General features: G+C 40.9%; 1 protein-coding gene across 2 annotated transcripts; it reads right to left on the minus strand.

Moving 5' to 3' along the window:
* Positions 1-9561: 9561 nt before the first annotated feature.
* Positions 9562-22372, minus strand: LOC124048087 (transcription factor 20-like). 2 transcript variants are annotated; one of them, XR_006841177.1, is made up of 6 exons: positions 22119-22372; positions 13932-16642; positions 13527-13620; positions 11176-11225; positions 10183-10349; positions 9562-10027 (listed from the first exon to the last, which is right to left on the minus strand). XR_006841177.1 is itself a non-coding variant. In XM_046368507.1 (6 exons), the coding sequence occupies exons 2-5, from the start codon at positions 16635-16637 to the stop codon at positions 10302-10304; spliced, it is 2898 nt and encodes a 965-aa protein (XP_046224463.1). In that variant the 5' UTR covers positions 16638-16642; positions 22119-22372; the 3' UTR covers positions 9562-10027; positions 10271-10301. The 2 variants fall into 2 exon arrangements, 1 of the variants encoding a protein (XP_046224463.1); XM_046368507.1 differs by having other exon boundaries at positions 10271-10349.
* Between the last annotated feature and the right edge of the window lie 1993 nt (positions 22373-24365).

Below are 24365 nucleotides of genomic sequence, written 5' to 3' on the forward strand. Positions count from 1 at the left end.
AGGTGTGTGTGTAGGTGTGTGTGTGTGCACAGTATGTGTGTAGGTGTGTGTGTGTACAGTACGTGTGTAGGTGTGTGTGTGTACAGTACGTGTGTAACAGTACGTGTGTAGGTGTGTGTGTGTACAGTAGGTGTGTGTGTGTGTAACAGTACGTGTGTAGGTGTGTGTGTGTGTGTGTGTGTACAGTAGGTGTGTGTGTGTGTAACAGTACGTGTGTAGGTGTGTGTGTGTACAGTACGTGTGTAGGTGTGTGTGTGTACAATACGTGTGTAACAGTACGTGTGTAGGTGTGTGTGTACAGTACGTGTGTAGGTGTGTGTGTACAGTACGTGTGTGTGTACAGTACGTGTGTAGGTGTGTGTGTGTACAGTATGTGTGTAGGTGTGTGTGTGTACAGTACGTGTGTAGGTGTGTGTGTGTGTACAGTAGGTGTGTGTGTGTACAGTACGTGTGTAGGTGTGTGTGTGTACAGTATGTGTGTAGGTGTGTGTGTGTGTGTGTGTGTGTGTGTGTGTGTGTGTGTGTGTGTGTGTGTGTGTGTGTGTGTGTGTGTGTGTGTGTGTGTGTACAGTACGTGTGTGTGTACAGTACGTGTGTAGGTGTGTGTGTGTACAGTATGTGTGTAGGTGTGTGTGTGTACAGTACGTGTGTAGGTGTGTGTGTGTGTACAGTAGGTGTGTGTGTGTAGGTATATCACCGTTTCATGTGTATGGATCAGAAATATGATTAGGTGGATTTTTATTTGCCTTTGGAGTTACTTTATTTCTTTAAATGCTAAAAATCCAGATTACATTTTTTCTATCGATTTTGAAAATGAGCTTTTAGGTGTTTTCTGTTTGACTAAATTCAGTAAAGGTTTCTGAACGTTCTAGTGCAGCTGTGTCCAACTCATTCCACGGAAGGCCGAGTGTCTGCAGGTTTTAGTTTTTTCCTTTCAATGAAGTCCTAGACAACCAGGTGAGGAGAGTTCCTCACTAATTAGAGACTTTAATTCATCAATCAAGTGCGAGGGAGGAGGGGAAAACCACGCAGACACTCGGCCATCCGTGGAATGAGTTTGTCACGTTCTCCAGTGCCAAATTTCTACTTGGTCTCCTGCAACACTTTTTGAACAGGAAAATGAATACTGCTGCAACAGCTGAATCTGGTAAAATCACAGAGTTTGAAGGAGGTATGCTCTCTACAGTTTATAATTTAGATTTAGTCCGATGATGTGCTACACATTAATATCGGATCATTCAAAGCCACTAGATTGAGAAGAGTAAGACATTCATTTAGATGCATTTTTACAGAGAACTATATTCTGCCGTTGACAGCAAGCCAAGATGTTCCAGAGCCTCCTGTCTGGAAACAGACAGATAGCTGTTAATGTCCAACACTTTATCACTGACCCCTAAACACGGGGTTTCAGATAGCTGTTAATGATGTCCAACACTTTATCACTGACCCCTAAACACGGGGTTTCAGATAGCTGTTAATGTCCAACACTTTATCACTGACCCCTTAACACGAGGTTTCAGATAGCTGTTAATGATGTCCAACACTTTATCACTGACCCCTTAACACGGGGTTTCAGATAGCTGTTAATGATGTCCAACACTTTATCACTGACCCCTAAACACGGGGTTTCAGATAGCTGTTAATGTCCAACACTTTATCACTGACCCCTTAACACGGGGTTTCAGATAGCTGTTAATGATGTCCAACACTTTATCACTGACCCCTAAACACGGGGTTTCAGATAGCTGTTAATGTCCAACACTTTATCACTGACCCCTTAACACTGGGTTTCAGATAGCTGTTAATGATGTCCAACACTTTATCACTGACCCCTAAACACGGGGTTTCAGATAGCTGTTAATGATGTCCAACACTTTATCACTGACCCCTTAACACGGGGTTTCAGATAGCTGTTAATGTCCAACACTTTATCACTGACCCCTAAACACAGGGTTTCAGATAGCTGTTAATGATGTCCAACAGTTTATCACTGACCCCTTAACACGGGGTTTCAGATAGCTGTTAATGATGTCCAACACTTTATCACTGACCCCTTAACACGGGGTTTCAGATAGCTGTTAATGATGTCCCCCGGGTGTATATTTTGGCCTTTGCCGTAGCACTACAGGATCGGGTTTGGAAAACCCTGCCTTAACAGACACGTATCTACTTCATGGCAGATTTTTTTTTTTTTTTACATATCTGATTTGTTTTGTTTTACATTTCTAAATGTTGACGAATGTTTGGAGTTTTGATTATTATTTCACATTATAAATTCAAGCAGAAAAATACATTGAAGATTTACATGTTTTAATTTTTAATTTAAATTACATGACGAGTAACTAAAACATATCTTCATGGAAAATTTGAACTTTACAAAAAGTTACGTCAAGATTGTTGTGATGTGGAATTTTGCTGTACCGCAATTTCTTGCGCTATATCCCGAAGTCAATATCGTTGTGACCTCTCGAGATGTCTTAGGGCTAGAAACCAGACTGAACTATAATAACGGCTAGTTTTGGTTCAATGTGTTGTTTGTAGGCTGTCGATGCTCTGTTTCCATCTCACCGATCAGATTTAGGATCCAGAGCTACTGATCTACAGTATGTAATGCACCTGTATCTACAGTATGTAATGCATCTGTAATCTACAGTATGTAATGCATTACATACTGTAGATGCATTACATACTGTAGATGCATTACATACTGTAGATTACAGGTGCATTACATACTGTAGATTACAGGTGCATTACATACTGTAGATTACAGGTGCATTACATACTGTAGGTGCATTACATACTGTAGATTACAGATGCATTACATACTGTAGGTGCATTACATACTGTAGATTACAGATGCATTACATACTGTAGGTGCATTGCATACTGTAGATTACAGATGCATTACATACTGTAGGTGCATTGCATACTGTAGATTACAGGTGCATTACATACTGTAGGTGCATTGCATACTGTAGATTACAGGTGCATTGCATACTGTAGATGCATTACATACTGTAGATGCATTACATACTGCAGATGCATTACATACTGCAGATGCATTACATACTGCAGATGCATTACATACTGTAGATACAGATGCATTACATACTGTAGATACAGATGCATTACATACTGTAGATTACAGATGCATTACATACTGTAGATTACAGATGCATTACATACTGTAGATTACAGATGCATTACATACTGTAGATTCATTACATACTGTAGATGCATTACATACTGTAGATGCATTACATACTGTAGATGCATCACATACTGTAGATTACAGGTGCATTACATACTGTAGATTACAGGTGCATTACATACTGTAGATTACAGGTGCATTACATACTGTAGATTACAGGTGCATTACATACTGTAGATTACAGGTGCATTACATACTGTAGATTACAGGTGCATTACATACTGTAGATTACAGGTGCATTACATACTGTAGATTACAGGTGCATTACATACTGTAGATTACAGACGCATTACATACTGTAGGTGCATTACATACTGTAGATTACAGGTGCATTACATACTGTAGGTGCATTACATACTGTAGATTACAGGTGCATTACATACTGTAGATTACATTACATACTGTAGATTACAGGTGCATTACATACTGTAGATTACAGGTGCATTACATACTGTAGATTACAGACGCATTACATACTGTAGATTACAGATGCATTACATACTGTAGATTACAGGTGCATTACATACTGTAGATTACAGGTGCATTACATACTGTAGATTACAGGTGCATTACATACTGTAGATTACAGGTGCATTACATACTGTAGATTACAGGTGCATTACATACTGTAGATTACAGATGCATTACATACTGTAGATTACAGACGCATTACATACTGTAGGTGCATTACATACTGTAGATTACAGGTGCATTACATACTGTAGATTACAGGTGCATTACATACTGTAGATTACAGACGCATTACATACTGTAGGTGCATTACAGACGCATTACATACTGTAGGTGCATTACATACTGTAGATTACAGATGCATTACATACTGTAGATTACAGATGCATTACATACTGTAGATTACAGATGCATTACATACTGTAGATTACAGATGCATTACATACTGTAGATGCATTACATACTGTAGATGCATTACATACTGTAGATTACAGGTGCATTACATACTGTAGATTACAGGTGCATTACATACTGTAGATTACAGATGCATTACATACTGTAGATTACAAATGCATTACATACTGTAGATTACAGATGCATTACATACTGTAGATTACAGATGCATTACATACTGTAGATTAGATGCATTACATACTGTAGATTACAGATGCATTACATACTGTAGATTACAGGTGCATTACATACTGTAGATTACAGGTGCATTACATACTGTAGATTACAGATGCATCTGGAATAGATAGTTCACAAACTAATGCATGTTTGATCAAGTGTGTCAGTGGCTCCTAAATTCCCAAGTCTTAAGAAGTTACAAGGGAAACCTGGGGGAGGATTGGTTTTAGTATCACTTCGTTGCCAAGCAAAACGTCACAAGGAGTGATGAATTAGTCATTATACAGAAAAAAAAACAAAAAAAACCTGTTGTGTGTTGTGATTTCTAGACATAATTGCATGAATCTGTATGTGGAAAACCTATTTTCTGTTTTGCGCTCACAGCTGTAGTATTCTGTTGTTCACACTGCGGTCACAGCTGTAGTATTCTGTTGTTCACACTGCGGTCACAGCTGTAGTATTCTGTTGTTCACACTGCGGTCACAGCTGTAGTATTCTGTTGTTCACACTGCGGTCACAGCTGTAGTATTCTGTTGTTCACACTGCGGTCACAGCTGTAGTATTCTGTTGTTCACACTGCGCTCACAGCTGTAGTATTCTGTTGTTCACACTTGGGTGAATGTTGAATGACAGTCAGTGAAGTTACTTTCCTCCTTTCATCTGGCAACTTCCATTAATGAACTGTTAAGTAGGGGTTGCAGCCAGTTGTGGTATTGTTGAATTCAACCATGCAGAAGTTACCATTTAAATCCTCACCTTATCCAAGGGGTGAACCCCCCCCCAACTAACCTTAGATCAGCATCTGGGGGGGGGGGGGAATTACATCTTGTAGCCAGTTGTGGTATTGTTGACCAAACCTGGTCCTGACCCACTGGGTGTGCAGGCTTTTGTTCTAGCCCAGCACTAACTTGATTGAAGTAATCAAGACCGAAGGCTGGAACCACTGCTGTAGGTAATATGAGTTGGACACGGAGGTTTGAGCAAAACTATCATGACGTAATGTGTTGGAAGTTGTTTATTAGAGGTATTTTTGTTTTTCTGTCCAGTGACCTATTTTGACACGGCATCATGATTTTTGTGGCGTTTTAGTGAGTAGGGGAACACAGCTCTAGAACTTGTGTCCGATTCTGTCTTTGCAATACAACGGTATTCCCTGTAAGATCTGATTAGTCGACAATAAAATTACAAATCTTGTTGGAATGAATGCTGGTGTGAGTTTCCCTGTGTAACAGTATAACTTTAGACCGTCCCCTCGCCCATACCCGGGCGCGAACCAGGGACACATTACATTTACATTTAAGTCATTTAGCAGACGCTCTTATCCAGAGCGACTTACAAATTGGTGCATTCACCTTATGACTCTGCACAACAGTCACCCCTGGAAGAATCGTTACCCATTGCTCCACAAAAGCCGCGGCCCTTGCAGAGCAAGGGGAACTACTACTTCAAGGTCTCAGAGCGAGTGACGTCCCCGAATGAAACGCTATTTAGCGCAGCACCACCGCTAACTAAGCTAGCGGTTTGACATCCGTTACACCTGGACTCAGAGATGTGCCCGTACTCTGTAGGAGATACAGACTTGGGGAGCGTCTAAAGACGATGAGAAGCTTGATCTATTTAACGTTACTAATAAAATCAGGACTTACACAAAAGGGGTTTTTACAAAATATTTATTTAAGTTACATTTACCTCTGTTACACTGAGGTAAGCCACAAAGTACAAAATAGCATCTGTATTGTTGCCTTAAAATAAAAGGAGAGATGAGAAGTGACATTCGCATTGGCAGTCCTTGTCAAAACGTCAGTCAGTGGTGTTTTGGTTGAAAACACAGATAAAGGCATTGGAACTGTGAGGGAAAAGGTTTTTAACCAGTAGACTTTACACTGAGTACACAAAACATTAAGAACACCTGCTCTTTCCCTGACAGACTGACCAGGTAAATCCAGGTGAAAGCTATAAATCCCTTAAAATGTCAGTGTGTTAAATCCACTTCAAATCAGTGTAGATGAAGGGGAGGAGACCGGTTAAAGGATTTTAAAGCCTCGAGACAATATAGAGACATGAATTGTGTTTGTGAGCCATTCAGAGGGTGACTGGACAAGATTGAAGTGCCTTTGAACGGGGGGGTGTGGTTAGTAGGTGCACCGGGTTTGTGTCAAGAACTGCAACGCCACTGGGGTTTCCACACTCAACAGTTTCCCGTTTATCAATAATGGTCCACCAGCAAAAGGACATCCAGTCAACTTGACACAACAGTGGGGCACAATGGAGTCAACATAGGGGTGGGGGGGGGGTGCAAATCAATATTAACATTACTCCAGTCAGTCAATATGTGATAAATAATATCATTAGAATAATTAGAGAGACTCAGCCCTGAGATTTAGACACGGAAACAACATTACAAACCAAAAAACACATTTCACAACCATGAAAATAATAGTCCAAAAGTCATATTTGGTACTACGCATCGGTTTGATTAAAGCAGCAATAGCAGCAATTAAGGAAAGTGGCTGGCGATCATTTAGCTTCAGTATTGGAAACAAATCTGTTTCCCTGCAGCACAGAGAACAAAAACAGAGAGAGAAAAAAAAGACAGCTGTGTTGCTAGGTAGAATAGTTGTTGATGTGTAGCTATACTAGAATACCACTTAGAACACATACCCAATACATTGCTTTGTTCCAGGTGCTATATAAGTGTGGATATTGGAACACACATGTGCATTTCCTGCTTGTGTGGGGAATCCTCTCCCAGGGAGTGGGCCTGCTGTAAAATTCCCCATCACTGCTCTTCCGGGCTCCCTGTACACAGACAGACTGATTTCACAGGACTCGGACAGAAACACAATGCCCCCTATTGCCACAACGGAAAAGCACAAACAGAGACAACGACCACCAGACGACCACAGTGACATCTCCTAAATGTACAGGTCGATCAGACCTGCTGTTGACATCTACAGCAGAAAGAACAGGGTAGCTGCCCTGGTTAGTTGTGTTGATGCAACAGAAGACAACATCATGAACACTGACTGATTTGTCCCTGCACCAAAGCTGGTGAGGCGAAAGAGAGAGTAGTTTAGAAGAGAACAGGTGAGAGAGAGAGAAGACTTCAGCCAGACAGATGAAAAGGAGAAGGTTGACCAGGACCATGCTAACCAAAATCAACTGCTACCCGGTAAAGGATCATGTAAACCCAAACATGTGGTAGACTGTTAGAAACTAGAGACTGACCGTAGCGCTACGGGTCTACACTTAGTGGAATTCTACAGACGTAGAGCTGATCTAAAATCAAGTCAGTTTACATCAATTGATGTACATGAAAACAACATCTTAAAAAAGTGCCCTTGTTTAAACATATGTTGCATGTGTAAGGTATTGTGGGTAATGGAAGTGTTGGCTTGAACTACCATCTTTGTAAATGTAATCCAAGAAAATAAAGAAACTAAAATGTAATGAGTCCCAGTAAAAACAGCAGAGGAAAGTTCAGAGCACATGACTGGTAATGAAGATGTGTGGACCAATCACTTTCGTCTCTGACAGCTGCATCACCGAGATAGAGATGGTGTCAATGAAATGAAACAAGTTCTCTGTACTGATGATACTAACGACTACAGTGCATTCAGAAAGTATTCAGACCCCTTGACTTTATCCACGTTACAGCCTTATTCTAAAATTTCATAAATAATTCTCAATCTACACACAATAACCCATTATGACAAAGAAACAGGTTTTTAGAAATGTTTACAAACGCATTAAAAACAGAAATACCTTTTTTTAACAAACCCTTTGCTATGAGACCCAATTTTGCTCGTGTGCATCCTGTTTCCATCGATCATCCTCGAGATGTTTCTACAACTTGGAGTCCACCTGTGGTAAATTCAATTGATTGGATATGATTTGGAAAGGCACACACCTGTCTATATAAGGTCCCACAGTTGACAGTGCATGTCAGAGCATAAACCAAGCCATTAGGTCAAAGGAATTGTCCGAGGAGCTCCGAGACAGGATTGTGTCGAGGCACAGATCTGGTGAAGGGTACCAAAAACATTCTGCAGCATTGAAAGTCCTCAAGAAAACAGTGGCCTCCATCATTCTTAAATGGAAGAAGTTTGGAACCACCAAGACTCTTCCTAGAGCTGGCCACCCGGCCAAACTGAGCAATCAGGGGAGAAGGGCTTTGGTCAGGGAGGTGACCAAAAACCTGATGGTCACTGACAGAGCTCCAGAGTTCCTCTGTAGAGATGGGAGGGCTATCCAGAAGGACAACCATCTCTGCAGCACATGACAGCCCGCTTGGAGTTTACCAAAAGGCACCTAAAAACTCAGACCATGAGAAACAAGAGTCTCTGGTCTGATGAAACCAAGATTTAACTATTTGGCCTGAATGCCAAGTGTCACGTCTGGAGGAAACCTGGCACCATCCCTACGGTGAAGTATGGTGGTAGCATCACGATGTGGGTAAATGTAACAGTTCAGTTCATTATTAATACATTTGCAAAAATGTCAACAAAAAAAAAACATTTGCTTTGTCATTACGGGGTATTGTGTGTATATTGGTGAGGGGGATTTTTTGGGGAATCAATTTTAGAATAATGTAACAAAATGTGGAAAAAAAGTCAAGGGGTCTGAATACTTCCTGAATGCACTGTATGTTGGGGCGAGTCGTGGATTAGATGCTACAGGCCAGGGTGAGTCCACTTTGGTGAGGGTTATGCATACATCCCGTAACTCTATATATACAGTTCCGTTCGTTAAAGTGCCACTCCAAAGTGCTTTCAGCAACATCCCTCAGTAGAGGAAGTACATTCTCAAAATGAATATACGATACAGGTAAGAAACAGTTAACCCTCAATTATTTATATCACCATCAAATGAGAAAGAAAAAAAGAGCAAGTAAAATCTGTTGAAAATGGCTCGTCACACCCTCATAACTAAAATCAGATGAATCTGGCATTATTTTTCATTCCATGTAGCAAAGTATGGTCTTTATGAATACATCTCAGGTACCTGTATTGTAATCAGATATGGTTCTGTCGATAAACTTGTGGTCGAGCTGAATAACTAGACCATTCTGCACCAGTCTCCACACCACCGCTATACGGCCACCAGCTCCTCTACCAAGTGCAGTCTTTAGCATTGAGGTTCTTACTCATAACTTTGATGCATACAAACACACCTCCGGGTCAATTGCAAAGTAAAAAAACGAATGACACAAGATACCCCAAAAATAAATAAGCCAAATATAAATGACATACTTTAAAAAGCTTTATAAAATTAAATACCTCCAATTATTTTATCAACATTTCAATTTAAAAAAAAGGGAGAATCCTTTTTCCTAATAAATAATTAAAGAGATAGCACATGTTTAGCCATAAGCTATAAGCTAAACACGTGCCATCTTCAATCAAATGGTGACATTGGTATTGGGCCCTGCTCCTAACTCTTCTGTTCTGTCATTGGCCCATCTACTACCCACCGTTGGCAGTCAGTCCAGAACCAGGAGAGGTGGCAGAACATTAGGACAGCCTTGGTCTCCTGCTTAGTCTTCACAGTGCTTTATGTGGTGAAGATAACAGGAAAGGTAGCAGAGGTGCAGAAAGCCAGTTTAAGGTTTGTGGGTGTTTGCATTCCGCCCCCAGCCCAGCTGTCAATCCAGAGGACAGTTACAGCGTTGCCACAGTTACCGGGTTACCGGGTAACGCCACAGATAAACGACGTCTGGAACGGAAGAAAAAAAATATATACATATTGTTTTCAAACAAAGACATAACATTTAGTAATTTGGATATAAAACAGAAATATCCTATTACCATCATTGTGATCAAAGAAGATGTAAAAGAATATGTAAAAACACTAACAGATGTGTGACTCACACGCAGGTCAGTAACGCTGACATAAAGTGGACAACAAGCAGAAAAGAGATGGTGTTGTCATGTATAAATGCCAAAGAGAACAACTAGCCATGTGTAATCAAGTCCGTCTTCTGGTTGTGTCACCGGTTGTCTCTTCTGCTCCCAGGAAGGCCTTGGAACGACTTGTTCTGGGGGGGGCAGATCCCAGTAGCACACAGCGCAACCAAAAGGGAGCAGTGTACTATGCACTACAATACATCACAGTGGTTGAGTGCTGGAGAAATTCTATCCCAACTTCCATTCGGAGTTTCTAAGACTGTTAAACTTCATGCAGTAGGGCTGTGTAGTCAGCCTCAGTATGAAGCAAGCCATACTTAATCTTTGCGATGCACAATAAATCATAAAAACGGTAGGATTGCTAAATTGTCAGTTCCATGCCAAGCAAACGCTTTTCACAAAAAGACTTTGTACAGCGAGACAGAAAACACTGACAGCAACTGAGCGAGTGAATGCCACTTTGTTTACATACTCATCTCATATGTATATACTGCACTCGATACCATCTACTGTATCTTTATGTAATACATGTATCACTAGCCACTTTAACTATGCCACTTTGTTTACATACTCATCTCATATGTATATACTGCACTCAATACCATCTACTGTATCTTGCCTATGCTGCTCTGTAGCATCACTCATTCATATATCCTTATGTACATATTCTTTATCCCCTTACACTGTGTATAAGACAGTAGTTTTGGAATTGTTAGATTACTTGTTGGTTATTACTGCATTGTCGGAACTAGAAGCACAAGCATTTCGCTACACTCGCATTAACATCTGCTAACCATGTGTATGTGACAAATAACATTTGATTTGATTTGAATGAGATCGGCTTAGTAAGCGTCGAACCAAGCAGTCACTTCATTTAACTGAGTGAGTGAATGAATGAGATCGGCTTAGTAAGCATCGAACCAAGCAGTCACTTCATTTAAAATCCACCGTCCATACCTTGTGTTTAGTGCATTTCATGGAGAAGTTCTCTTCATTGAGGACACAGTCTGTGGGGAGAAAAATGCTTGGATCAATGAAGGGGACTGATCAAGAGCAAAACAGCAGCTGAACCGGCCTCCACACACACATCAACCGGCTACAGATAGAGCCTACACACACACACACACACACACACACACACACACACACACACACACACACACACACACACACACACACACACACACACACACACACACACACACACACACACACACACACACACACACACACACACACACACACACACACACACACACACACACACACACACACACAGGGTGGCATTACTGTTTTACAAACTCGGTACTAGTGTTATAATATAGGAAGGGGGAGGTTAGTGTTTGGACACAGACAAACACACGATCCAGGATACACTTCACACTCCATCCCCCAGGGGGCATTAACTGGGTCTAGCACATCCGCTGCTGCCAATTACGGCCAGTCAGTGTCCCAGCTGGCAAGCCGTGAGGCTGCTGTTTGTGTTTGATGGCCCGAAGGCCTTTACTTTTGTTTTGAGTCTTTCGTTTGGGATTCAATTCCCCTTTTTGTACATGTTTATGTTTGAACAAATAATCCTGGACTGGCCGACCTAGAGGTCAAGAGAAACAGAGCTGGCCCTGGACCAAGGTAGAGTTGCTCTCTCCCTGGGTACATGTATATTCAACACCTGGTCACATGATTTCTCACATAAATGCACATTCATTCAGGTTACAGACCAGTTAGCTGGGTCGCAGGTCCCTAGACATAACGAGTCAGGTTACAGACCAGTTAGCTGGGTCGCAGGTCCCTAGACATAACGAGTCAGGTTACAGACCAGTTAGCTGGGCCGCAGATCCCTAGACATAACGGGTCAGGTTACAGACCAGTTAGCTGGGTCGCAGATCCCTAGACATAACGAGTCAGGTTACAGACCAGTTAGCTGGGTCGCAGATCCCTAGACATAACGAGTCAGGTTACAGACCGGTTAGCTGGGTCGCAGGTCCCTAGACATAACGAGTCAGGTTACAGACCGGTTAGCTGGGTCGCAGATCCCTAGACATAACGAATCAGGTTACAGACCGGTTAGCTGGGTCGCAGATCCCTAGACATAACGAGTCAGGTTACAGACCAGTTAGCTGGGTCGCAGGTCCCTAGACATATCGAATCAGGTTACAGACCAGTTAGCTGGGTCGCAGGTCCCTAGACATAACGAGTCAGGTTACAGAGCAGTTAGCTGGGTCGCAGGTCCCTAGACATAACGAGTCTGGTTACAGACCAGTTAGCTGGGCCGCAGATCCCTAGACATAACGAGTCAGGTTAGACCAGTTAGCTGGGCCGCAGATCCCACGTGTAACCACGCCAGCCCAGGACCTCCAGATCAGGCTTCTTCACCTATGGGATGGTCTGAGACCAGCGACCTAGACAGCTGATGAAACTGAAGAGTATATGTGGATGTAATAAACACAAAATATTTTGTGTGGAAAAACTTATTCCGATTGGCTGGGCCTGGATCCCCAGTGGGTGGGGGCCACCCATGGCTGCCCTGTGAAATCCATTTATTAGGGCCTAATTAATTTCAATTGACTGATTTGCTTACATGAAACTGTAACTCACCGAAATCGTTGATATTGTAGCACGTCACGTTTATATATTTTTGTTCAGTATAGATTGCTTATGAATAATCACCATTAATAAATGGAACAATGATTATGTTATTCAATGTACTGACTCCAAAGTGTGGCACGCAGGCCACTGAGCCTATTTCAATGCATACATGCTCCTATTATGCACAACAAAAATGACAAAGATATACTTTTTACATAGGCCGTACCAAAAGATCAGTAGGCCTGTGCTAGTAATTGTGTCTTGACGCCCCATTGCTGGTGAGCTTGCAAAGTAAACCGTTCATATTTTTGATCACCAACATTTTTTGGAGCCGGACATTTATTATGGCAATCCTCCCTCCCTACAATTTCACTGCACCCAATCCTATAGCTGTACAACAAATCAGCAATATGTTCTCTGGCGCACTGGACCTTTGTTGATCGACAGCTTGCTGGTCCAATCAGAGATCAGAGTGTGCATTTCATAACCAATCTGTTGCCCTTTTTATTCTAAGGGCAATGCTGTGGCTACTGCCTCTGGCTGCATGGAGAGTTACCCACAGAGACTGTGCCACAAAATAAGTCCAGAGTCTTGACGCTCCGAAGTAAAGTCTCAAATAATGACATTTTCTATCAAATCGAGTCTCAAGACACATCTGTGAGACAAGGAGACTCACCCAATGGTCCCGGTAGGGGACAGGGATAAGGACAGAGGAGACTCACCTGACTGTAGAGAACACCTGTAGTGATACTTGTTGGGGCATCCTTTGATGAAGCAGCCCAACGTGGCACCTGGGTTATGGCAGCGAGAACACGTCTGAAAACATGAAATACAATGAATTCTCGTGTTGCGGGCCAAGACCAAAGACAAGCTGCTATAGTAGTTTACATTGCGGGTACATTTCGCTACACCTGCAATAACATCTGCTAAACACGCGTTTGTGACCAATAAAACTTGATTTGACATTGTTTGACAGAGTTGTAGCACTGTTAAATATGAACTAAATGTAAAAATAGTAAACAGACGGTTACAACAGCAGACATAGTCCCCATGGAAGATCATTATATAGTCACCCCAAATCATACATCAATAAAGACATGTTTTTATCCTGCAGGATTTACACTTACCGTCTCCTGAGCCACCTTGACTGCCTCTTCCAGGCCGTAGACCCTTCCCTTCACCAGGAACACACCTGCAGACCAGATGCTGCAGTCCTCATGGAGCCAGTACTCACACTGGTCCAGAGGCACCACCGGGGGAACGTACCAGTCATCCACTGCAGCCCTGGACCCAGATGTTACCGAAGGCCCAGCCTCAATCCTGCCCCTCTTAGATCCAGGGCTGCCTGAGGGGTCGCTGTCACTGGTCCATCTCCCCAGCAGGCCCTCCCGTTTCAGCCGGGGGTCAGGTTTGTGGGGCCAGGGGACCCCCGGGGGCCGAGCACACTTTCTACCCCGGCCTCTCACGCTGCAGGATGAGTCAGAGTCACTGAGATCCTCCTCTTCTTTGAGGCCTGGTTTGCTAGCTGGGGCTTCAGTGCCGGGTCTGTATCCCTCAGGGTAGTATGGTCCGTGGAGGTCCCCAAGGTCCATGGCGTTAGCCGAGCCTCCACACAGGCAGCAAACCAGTGAGCTGTGGTGCTGGCTGTGGGTGGAGATGCGGCCAAGCTGGAGGCAGGAAGTGGAGGGTACAGCCCCTGGGATGAAACCCCTGGATCCTGAACTTCCAGCCTGCTGTTGCCCCTGGCCATTCTGCCTGGGCTTCTCCTCCTCTGGGTAGTTGATGACAGTACAGTTGGCGGGGGAGGTGGAGGAGGGCTTATGCTCTATGTGGATGAAAGGAGAGAATGTGTCCACCCTCATGTCCCTCTTCTCCTCCTTGTAGTTGATGTATTTCAGTTTGATCTCAGGCTCCCGAGGGGAGAATATTGAGGACTGATCCAGTCTGGGTTTCTTCCTTTTCTTCTTGGGAGCAGGGGTCGCCTTCCTTGTTTTGGCTGTGGGAGCAGCTGCTTCGCTGCTTGTAGTTTCAGCTTTATGCTTCCCGGGTTTCTTTGGAGATGTTTTAAGTGACGTCGATACAGTCAGTAAATCCACCTCAGAGGAGGGCTCGGGACCTGACTCTCCGTGTTCCGACTCCTTCTCTAAATCTTTGTCTGGAGCAAAGGGCAGACTGGAGGTTATCGGAGATGTGCGGTGGTTGTGTGGGTATTTCGAAAAACAGACATTTTCCGAATCTGAGGTAGACTCTATGCAACGGCCTGTGTTTGTGTAAATGTTATCCATATGACCGGTCAGTGAGGCTGCCGCCTGTACTTTAGTCTCTTCCTCACAGCTAGACTCTGCTTTATTCTGGAACTTCTTCTTCACTACAAACGAGGTCTGTTCGTTAGGACTAACACCGGCTTTAGATGGACTGCTCTGGGTCAGGGGATTCGTCTGAGACTTGGGCTTCTTAGTAGATACTTTATACCAGTTAGGGTTTATATTCATCACTATGGCCTCTAGCCTGGTTCCCCTGCCAGAGCGAGGGGGAAGTCGTTTCCTCTCAGAAGTCCTCTGCTCCACCTTGACATTATCATTCAGGTGAGTAGCAGCTGTCTGCTTGGGTTTCTTTTCTGAAACCTCTGGCACAGTGCTCTCGTCTTCTGTCAAATCAACAATAGGCTCCGAAGCCGCCTTGGGTTTATGTCCTGGCTGCTGGAAGTCCTTGCTGTAATCTAACCTTGGTGTATTCTCACCATTAGACCTTGTCCCCTGTACTACAGACAGCTCAGGTCCTCCTTTCCCCAGCTCATCCCAGCAGGTATCAGCCGTGTCGTCTGGTGAATAATTGTATGCACAGGGTGAGCAAGAGGGCTGAGGCAGAATGAGCCCATCCTCTACGTCATCCAGTGAGACAGAGGGAGAGACCGGGTCCTCCAGAGGACTGATATAGTCCCTATTCGGAGAACACAGGTCCCTGGGACTCCTGCGGTCCTGCATCAGGACTGGCTCCTCTGTTCTAGAGATGAGAAAGAGAACCTCTGAAGCCCTCTGACCATCCTCCATGTCTGTAGTGAGAGACTCTGGGGAGGAATCGATGCAGATGGCAGAGTTGGACCAGCTGCTACTACCCTGGCCATTCTGCAATCCTTTGTTGACTGTGTCCTGAGAAAGAGTGCGTTTCATTGAACTCCCTCTCTGTTGAGGCTTGTATTTCTCCACTCCTCCGTTACTGGCAACTCGATGGCCATTGATTTCATGAGACTGCTGCATCAGACACACCCCTGCGACATTCTCACCCACCACCTGGGCTGGAGGGATAGAGTCAAACATTTCCGACCGAGGTGCGAAGCCCAGAGGCCTGTCTACCTGCTGCAGGTAGCCATCCATTGTTGAGAACCTGCTGATCGACGGGACACCGTAGAGAGAGGGATGCTGGGAGAGAGAGGGATGCTGGGAGAGAGAGGGATGCTGGGAGAGAGAGGGATGCTGGGAGAGAGAGGGATGCTGGGAGAGAGAGGGATGCTGGGAGAGAGAGGGATGCTGGGAGAGAGAGGGATGCTGGGAGAAGACATGAGACCGGCTCACATATGAGAGAGTGACTGTGGTGTTGGAGAAGGGATTGTCTGGCTGGATCTGGTCTACTGGTTGAAGCCTGTGGTCGTGGTCAGTCTCAGGGACGTTTGGGTACCAGCTGGGAGGCTTGACCACCTGTAGGACGTCCATGGAGTTGGCTTTCAAGAGGCATTCCTCACCTTTTCTGGTCAGGTCCATCACAGCGGGAAGGCCGCGGGTGGAGGAGGGGTCCTGTGGCTCTAAATCATCATAGTCCCCCAGCGGTTGCTCCATAGCAACTGAAATTGAGCAGCAATACAGAAAGGTTAGATAAATACATGGAATTGAAATGATAATAATAATAATAATAATAATCTTGATGACCTCAAGTGAGAACATGACTGGATATAGGACAAGATTGGGTTCCATCATCACCAAGCACATTGGTCAACAGTGGATTGCAACTTTATCTTAGCTAGAGTACAGACAACAAGCTGCTAGCGATAAAACACATCACAGACTTAGCTAGCTAAATATCGAAATAGCTAACTGGAAAGCAAACAAGTCAGAACTAAATGCTAAACGTGCCTCTTAACGTTGTTTTCGTTGGCTGTCAGCGTTCACTTAGTTTTCCATTACTACTGTTCAAAAGTAATGTAACGTTAGTTGCAGATTCATTAAGTGGCAGGTCACAAGCATTTCGCTACACTCGCATTAACATCTGCTAACCATGTGTATGTGACAAAAAAAATTGGATTTGATTTAACAAACGAGTAAACTAACAAAGTATCGCGTTTGTACTTGCGGCTACAGTATCAAGCTGACTCGGGAAAAGTGGCCAAATCAGAAGTATATAAATTACTGGAAATCCACCAAAATAGATGCGACAAGAAAAGAAACTAACAAAAGTTACCAACTGGCTTCGAACCTCTGCCTTCTCACAAACAAATACATTTAGCCAACTACATGTATGTTTAGCCAACTACATGTATGTTTAGCCAACTACATGTATGTTTAGCCAACTACATGTATGTTTAGCCAACTACGTGTATGTTTAGCCAACTACGTGTATGTTTAGCCAACTACGTGTATGTTTAGCCAACTACATGTATGTTTAGCCAACTACGTGTATGTTTAGCCAACTACATGTATGTTTAGCCAACTACATGTATGTTTAGCCAACTACGTGTATGTTTAGCCAACTACATGTATGTTTAGCCAACTACATGTATGTTTAGCCAACTACGTGTATGTTTATCCAACTACATTTATGTTTGGCTAACTACATGTATGTTTAGCCAACTACATGTATGTTTAGCCAACTACATGCATGTTTAGCCAACTACATGCATGTTTAGCCAACTACATTTATGTTTGGCTAACTACATTTATGTTTATTTGTTTAGCCAACTACATGTATGTTTAGCCAACTACATGTATGTTTATTTGTTTAGCCAACTACATTTATGTTTATTTGTTTAGCCAACTACATTTATGTTTATTTGTTTGGCCAACTACATTTATGTTTAGCCAACTACATGTATGTTTAGCCAACTACGTGTATGTTTAGCCAACTACATGTATGTTTAGCCAACTACATGTATGTTTAGCCAACTACATGTATGTTTAGCCAACTACATGTATGTTTAGCCAACTACATGTATGTTTAGCCAACTACATTTATGTTTAGCCAACTACATTTATGTTTAGCCAACTACATTTATGTTTGGCCAACTACATTTATGTTTATTTGTTTAGCCAACTACATGTATGTTTAGCCAACTACATTTACGTTTATTTGTTTAGCCAACTACATTTATGTTTAGCCAACTACATTTACGTTTATTTGTTTAGCCAACTACAAGTATGTTTAGCCAACTACATGTATGTTTATTTGTTTAGCCAACTACATGTATGTTTATTTGTTTAGCCAACTACATGTATGTTTAGCCAACTACATGTATGTTTAGCCAACTACATGTATGTTTAGCCAACTACATGTATGTTTAGCCAACTACATGTATGTTTAGCCAACTACATGTATGTTTAGCCAACTACATGTATGTTTATTTATGTTTAGCCAACTACATGTATGTTTAGCCAACTACATGCATGTTTATTTATGTTTAGCCAACTACATGTATGTTTAGCCAACTACATTTGTTTATTTATGTTTAGCCAACTACATTTGTTTATTTATGTTTAGCCAACTACATTTCTGTTTATTTATGTTTAGCCAACTACATTTCTGTTTAGCCAACTACATGTATGTTTAGCCAACTACATTTGTTTATTTATGTTTAGCCAACTACATTTGTTTATTTATGTTTAGCCAACTACATTTTGTTTATTTATGTTTAGCCAACTACATTTGTTTATTTATGTTTAGCCAACTACATTTGTTTATTTATGTTTAGCCAACTACATTTGTTTATTTATGTTTAGCCAACTACATTTGTTTATTTATGTTTAGCCAACTACATGTATGTTTAGTTATGTTTAGCCAACTACATGTATGTTTAGTTATGTTTAGCCAACTACATGTATGTTTAGTTATGTTTAGCCAACTACATGTATGTTTAGCCAACTACATGTATGTTTAGCCAACTACATGTATGTTTAGCCAACTACATTTATGTTTAGCCAACTACATTTATGTTTAGCCAATTACATTTATGTTTAGCCAACTACATTTATGTTTAGCCAACTACATTTATGTTTAGCCAACTACATTTCTGTTCATTTATGTTTAGCCAACTACATTTATGTTCATTTATGTTTAGCCAACTACATTTATGTTCATTTATGTTTAGCCAACTACATTTATGTTTAGCCAACTACATTTGTTTATTTATGTTTAGTCAACTACATTTATGTTTAGCCAACTACATTTATGTTTAGCCAACTACATTTGTTTATTTATGTTTAGCCAACTACATTTATGTTTAGCCAACTACATTTATGTTAAGCCAACTACATTTGTTTATTTATGTTTAGCCAACTACATTTATGTTTAGCCAACTACATTTGTTTATTTATGTTTAGCCAACTACATTTATGTTTAGCAAACTACATTTATGTTTAGCCAACTACATTTATGTTAAGCCAACTACATTTATGTTAAGCCAACTACATTTATGTTTAGCCAACTACATTTATGTTTAGCCAACTACATTTATGTTTAGCCAACTACATTTATGTTTAGCCAACTACATTTATGTTTAGCCAACTACATTTCTGTTCATTTATGTTTAGCCAACTACATTTATGTTCATTTATGTTTAGCCAACTACATTTATGTTCATTTATGTTTAGCCAACTACATTTATGTTTAGCCAACTACATTTGTTTATTTATGTTTAGTCAACTACATTTATGTTTAGCCAACTACATTTATGTTTAGCCAACTACATTTGTTTATTTATGTTTAGCCAACTACATTTATGTTTAGCCAACTACATTTATGTTAAGCCAACTACATTTGTTTATTTATGTTTAGCCAACTACATTTATGTTTAGCCAACTACATTTGTTTATTTATGTTTAGCCAACTACATTTATGTTTAGCAAACTACATTTATGTTTAGCCAACTACATTTATGTTAAGCCAACTACATTTATGTTCATTTATGTTTAGCCAACTACATTTATGTTCATTTATGTTTAGCCAACTACATTTATGTTCATTTATGTTTAGCCAACTACATTTATGTTTAGCCAACTACATTTATGTTAAGCCAACTACATTTATGTTTAGCCAACTACATTTATGTTTAGCCAACTACATTTATGTTTAGCCAACTACATTTATGTTTAGCCAACTACATTTATGTTTAGCCAACTACATTTATGTTTAGCCAACTACATTTATGTTTAGCCAACTACATTTGTTTATTTATGTTTAGCCAACTACATTTATGTTTAGCCAACTACATTTGTTTATTTATGTTTAGCCAACTACATTTATGTTTAGCCAACTACATTTATGTTTAGCCAACTACATTTATGTTCATTTATGTTTAGCCAACTACATTTATGTTTAGCCAACTACATTTATGTTTAGCCAACTACATTTATGTTTAGCCAACTACATTTATGTTTAGCCAACTACATTTATGTTTAGCCAACTACATTTGTTTATTTATGTTTAGCCAACTACATTTATGTTTAGCCAACTACATTTATGTTTAGCCAACTACATTTATGTTCATTTATGTTTAGCCAACTACATTTATGTTTAGCCAACTACATTTATGTTTAGCCAACTACATTTATGTTTAGCCAACTACATTTATGTTTAGCCAACTACATTTATGTTTAGCCAACTACATTTATGTTTAGCCAACTACATTTATGTTTAGCCAACTACATTTATGTTTAGCCAACTACATTTGTTTATTTATGTTTAGCCAACTACATTTATGTTTAGCCAACTACATTTATGTTTAGCCAACTACATTTGTTTATTTATGTTTAGCCAACTACATTTATGTTTAGCCAACTACATTTATGTTTAGCCAACTACATTTATGTTCATTTATGTTTAGCCAACTACATTTATGTTTAGCCAACTACATTTATGTTTAGCCAACTACATTTATGTTTAGCCAACTACATTTATGTTTAGCCAACTACATTTATGTTTAGCCAACTACATTTATGTTTAGCCAACTACATTTATGTTTAGCCAACTACATTTGTTTATTTATGTTTAGCCAACTACATTTATGTTTAGCCAACTACATTTATGTTCATTTATGTTTAGCCAACTACATTTATGTTTAGCCAACTACATTTATGTTTAGCCAACTACATTTATGTTTAGCCAACTACATTTATGTTTAGCCAACTACATTTATGTTTATTTATGTTTAGCCAACTACATTTATGTTTATTTGTTTAGCCAACTACATTTATGTTTATTTGTTTAGCCAACTACATTTATGTTTATTTGTTTAGCCAACTACATTTATGTTTAGCCAACTACAGCTACCTTTCCGTAACCTGGAATAACAGCTGACTGTCCCAATCCAGCTTCCTTTAAAAAAAGAAAAATCTTCAAAATGGGTTTTGACTAAGAAGTACAGCTACGACCGGAGGGGACTTTTTCCTCGCAGGTTAGAAGAAATTACACGGCAGGTTAGGAGACTTTAGTCAAGGTTGGGGAAATGGTTAAGATGATCTCAAATGATCTCCTAACCAGTTACGAAACGTCACTTCCGGTCTTAGTTGAACTCCATCAAGTCCAGCCACAACTAGTCAAATGTGAAGGATGATTCGTGCGACAAAACAAGAGTTACAGTAACATTACCTCGTTAGGTTAATCTGATAACTAACTATGTAAATAGGATACGTGTTTTGATTAGGTTAGTTAAATGTAACCAGTTCACGATGTACTAAACTAGCTGTAGTTAAGACGCTTACCACAAAACAATGTCCCTTGTAAAAGTTGCACCTCTCTAATACTCTTCTAAACTAACCAATGAATCTGTAGTTTATAGGATAACGTCATTTTATTGTGAAATAAAGGGTGACTGGCTGGTGGCTATAATAATACAATCCTTGAATATTTGCTGGTTATTTGCCATTCCGCGGTGGGGATTGATTTCCCGCAGACCACGGAGGGGTGGAGTGATGCATTTATTAGATACAGCTAACTAGCAATCAACTTTGATTTATTTATGGTTTCCTAGCTAGCTTGCTACGCTAATTTGCTAGGCCCTTCGTATGAAACAAAAGAGCGAGCATATTGCGCTGCCGGAGACTGAAACTTACCCAAACAGGAAGGAGTGTGGGGCTTTTACAAACGTCCAATTCAACAGGGAGTCTCACCCAGCATCTTGGTCAAGAGCCAATCTAACTCTTGTACCCTAAAACCCCGAACTAGATTTGTGTCAGTAAACAGGATCAAATATCCCTGCACTTTTCCGAACACGCGTAAACTGCGCAACATTTCAAGAACAGCATTTGTCAGCTCTCAGCCTGGCAATCACAGTGAAGCATTATGGGAAGTTGGGAAACAACGAAACTTCATAGACTGTCTGTCATTGGGACGAAAGCTGGCGGATTTGCTTTTCATCGGCAGGTATTCTTGTCATGGTCCTTAATTTAGAAGCATAATTTTTCTTCACACAGATATTATTTGGAATAATCGGAACATATTGTATAAAAATACTTCTTTGTTTTTAGAATATTAGTTACCGAAATAATATCCTATTGTTGAGCCAACTCGTAAATGCAGATGGTCTTTTATTTAATCATAAGGAATTATTATCACTTTACAAGATCCCTGTGACACCTAAAGATTTTGCAAGACTAGATGCCATTCCCTCCGGTATTGCTTTATTATTCAGGAACGTGTCAAGACTTGACCCACAGAACATACGATTATCCCTGTTGACTCATCAGTGAGAAATTTTTTTTTTTGGGTCCATACAAGTCTTGTTTCAACAGGATTTTGTATATCTATACAGTGGGGCAAAAAAGTATTTAGTCAGCCACCAATTGTGCAAGTTCTCCCACTTAAAACGATGAGAGAGGCCTGTAATTTTCATCATAGGTACACTTCAACTATGACAGACAAAATTAGGGGGAAAAAATCAGAAAATCACATTGTAGGATTTTTTATGAATTTATTTGCAAATTATGGTGGTAAATAAGTATTTGGTCACCTACAAACAAGCAATATTTCTGGCTCTCACAGACCCGTAACTTCTTCTTCCAGAGGCTCCTCTGTCCTCCACTCGTTACCTGTATTAATGGCACCTGTTTGAATTTATCAGTATAAAATACACCTGTCCACAACCTCAAACAGTCACACTCCAAACTCCACTATGGCCAAGACCAAAGAGCTGTCAAAAGACACCAGAAACAAAATTGTAGACCTGCAACAGGCTGGGAAGACTGAATCTGCAATAGGTAAGTAGCTTGGTTTGAAGAAATAACTGGGAGCAATTATTAGGAAATGGAAGACATACAAGACCACTGATAATATCCCTCGATCTGGGGCTCCACGCAAGATCTCACCCCGTGGGGTCAAAATGATCACAAGAATGGTGAGCAAAAATCCCAGAACCACACGGGGGGGACCTAGTGAATGACCTACAGAGAGCTGGGACCAAAGTAACAAAGCCTACCATCAGTAACACACTATGCCGCCAGAGACTCAAATCCTGCAGTGCCAGACATGTCCCCCTGCTTAAGCCAGTACATGTCCAGGCCCGTCTGAAGTTTGCTAGAGAGCATTTGGATGATCCAGCAGAAGATTGGGAGAATGTCATATGGTCAGATGAAACCAAAATATAACTTTTTGGTAAAATCTCAACTCGTCATGTTTGGAGGACAAAGAATGCAGAGTTGCATCCAAAGAACACCATACCTACTGTGAAGAATGGGGGTGGAAACATCATGCTTTGGGGCTGGTTTTCTTCAAAAGGACCAGGACGACTGATCCGTGTAAAGGAAAGAATGAATGGGGCCATGTATCATGAGATTTTGAGTGAAAACCTCCTTCCATCAGCAAGGGCATTGAAAATGAAACATGGCTGGGTCTTTCAGCATGACAATGATCCCGAATACACCGCCCGGGCAACAAGGGAGTGGCTTCGTAAGAAGCATTTCAAGGTCCTGGAGTGGCCTAGCCAGTCTCCAGATCTCAACCCCATAGAAAATCTTTGGAGGGAGTTGAAAGTCAGTGTTGCCCAGCAACAGCCCCAAAACATCACTGCTCTAGAGGAGATCTGCATGGAGGAATGGGCCAAAATACCAGCAACAGTGTGTGAAAACCTTGTGAAGACTTACAGAAAACGTTTGACCTCTGACATTGCCAAAAAAGGGTATATAACAAAGTATTGAGATGAACTTTTGTTATTGACCAAATACCTATTTTACACCATAATTTGCAAATAAATACATTAAAAATCCTACAATGTGATTTTCTGTACTTTTTGTAAGGATTTGTTGTTAATAATAAGGAAAACATTTAAATGGCAGAGTTCAATACATCAATGTTGTATATCGTTT

This window comes from Oncorhynchus gorbuscha, linkage group LG11 (assembly GCF_021184085.1).
Source record: "Oncorhynchus gorbuscha isolate QuinsamMale2020 ecotype Even-year linkage group LG11, OgorEven_v1.0, whole genome shotgun sequence".
Classification (NCBI taxonomy): Eukaryota; Metazoa; Chordata; class Actinopteri; order Salmoniformes; family Salmonidae; genus Oncorhynchus; species Oncorhynchus gorbuscha.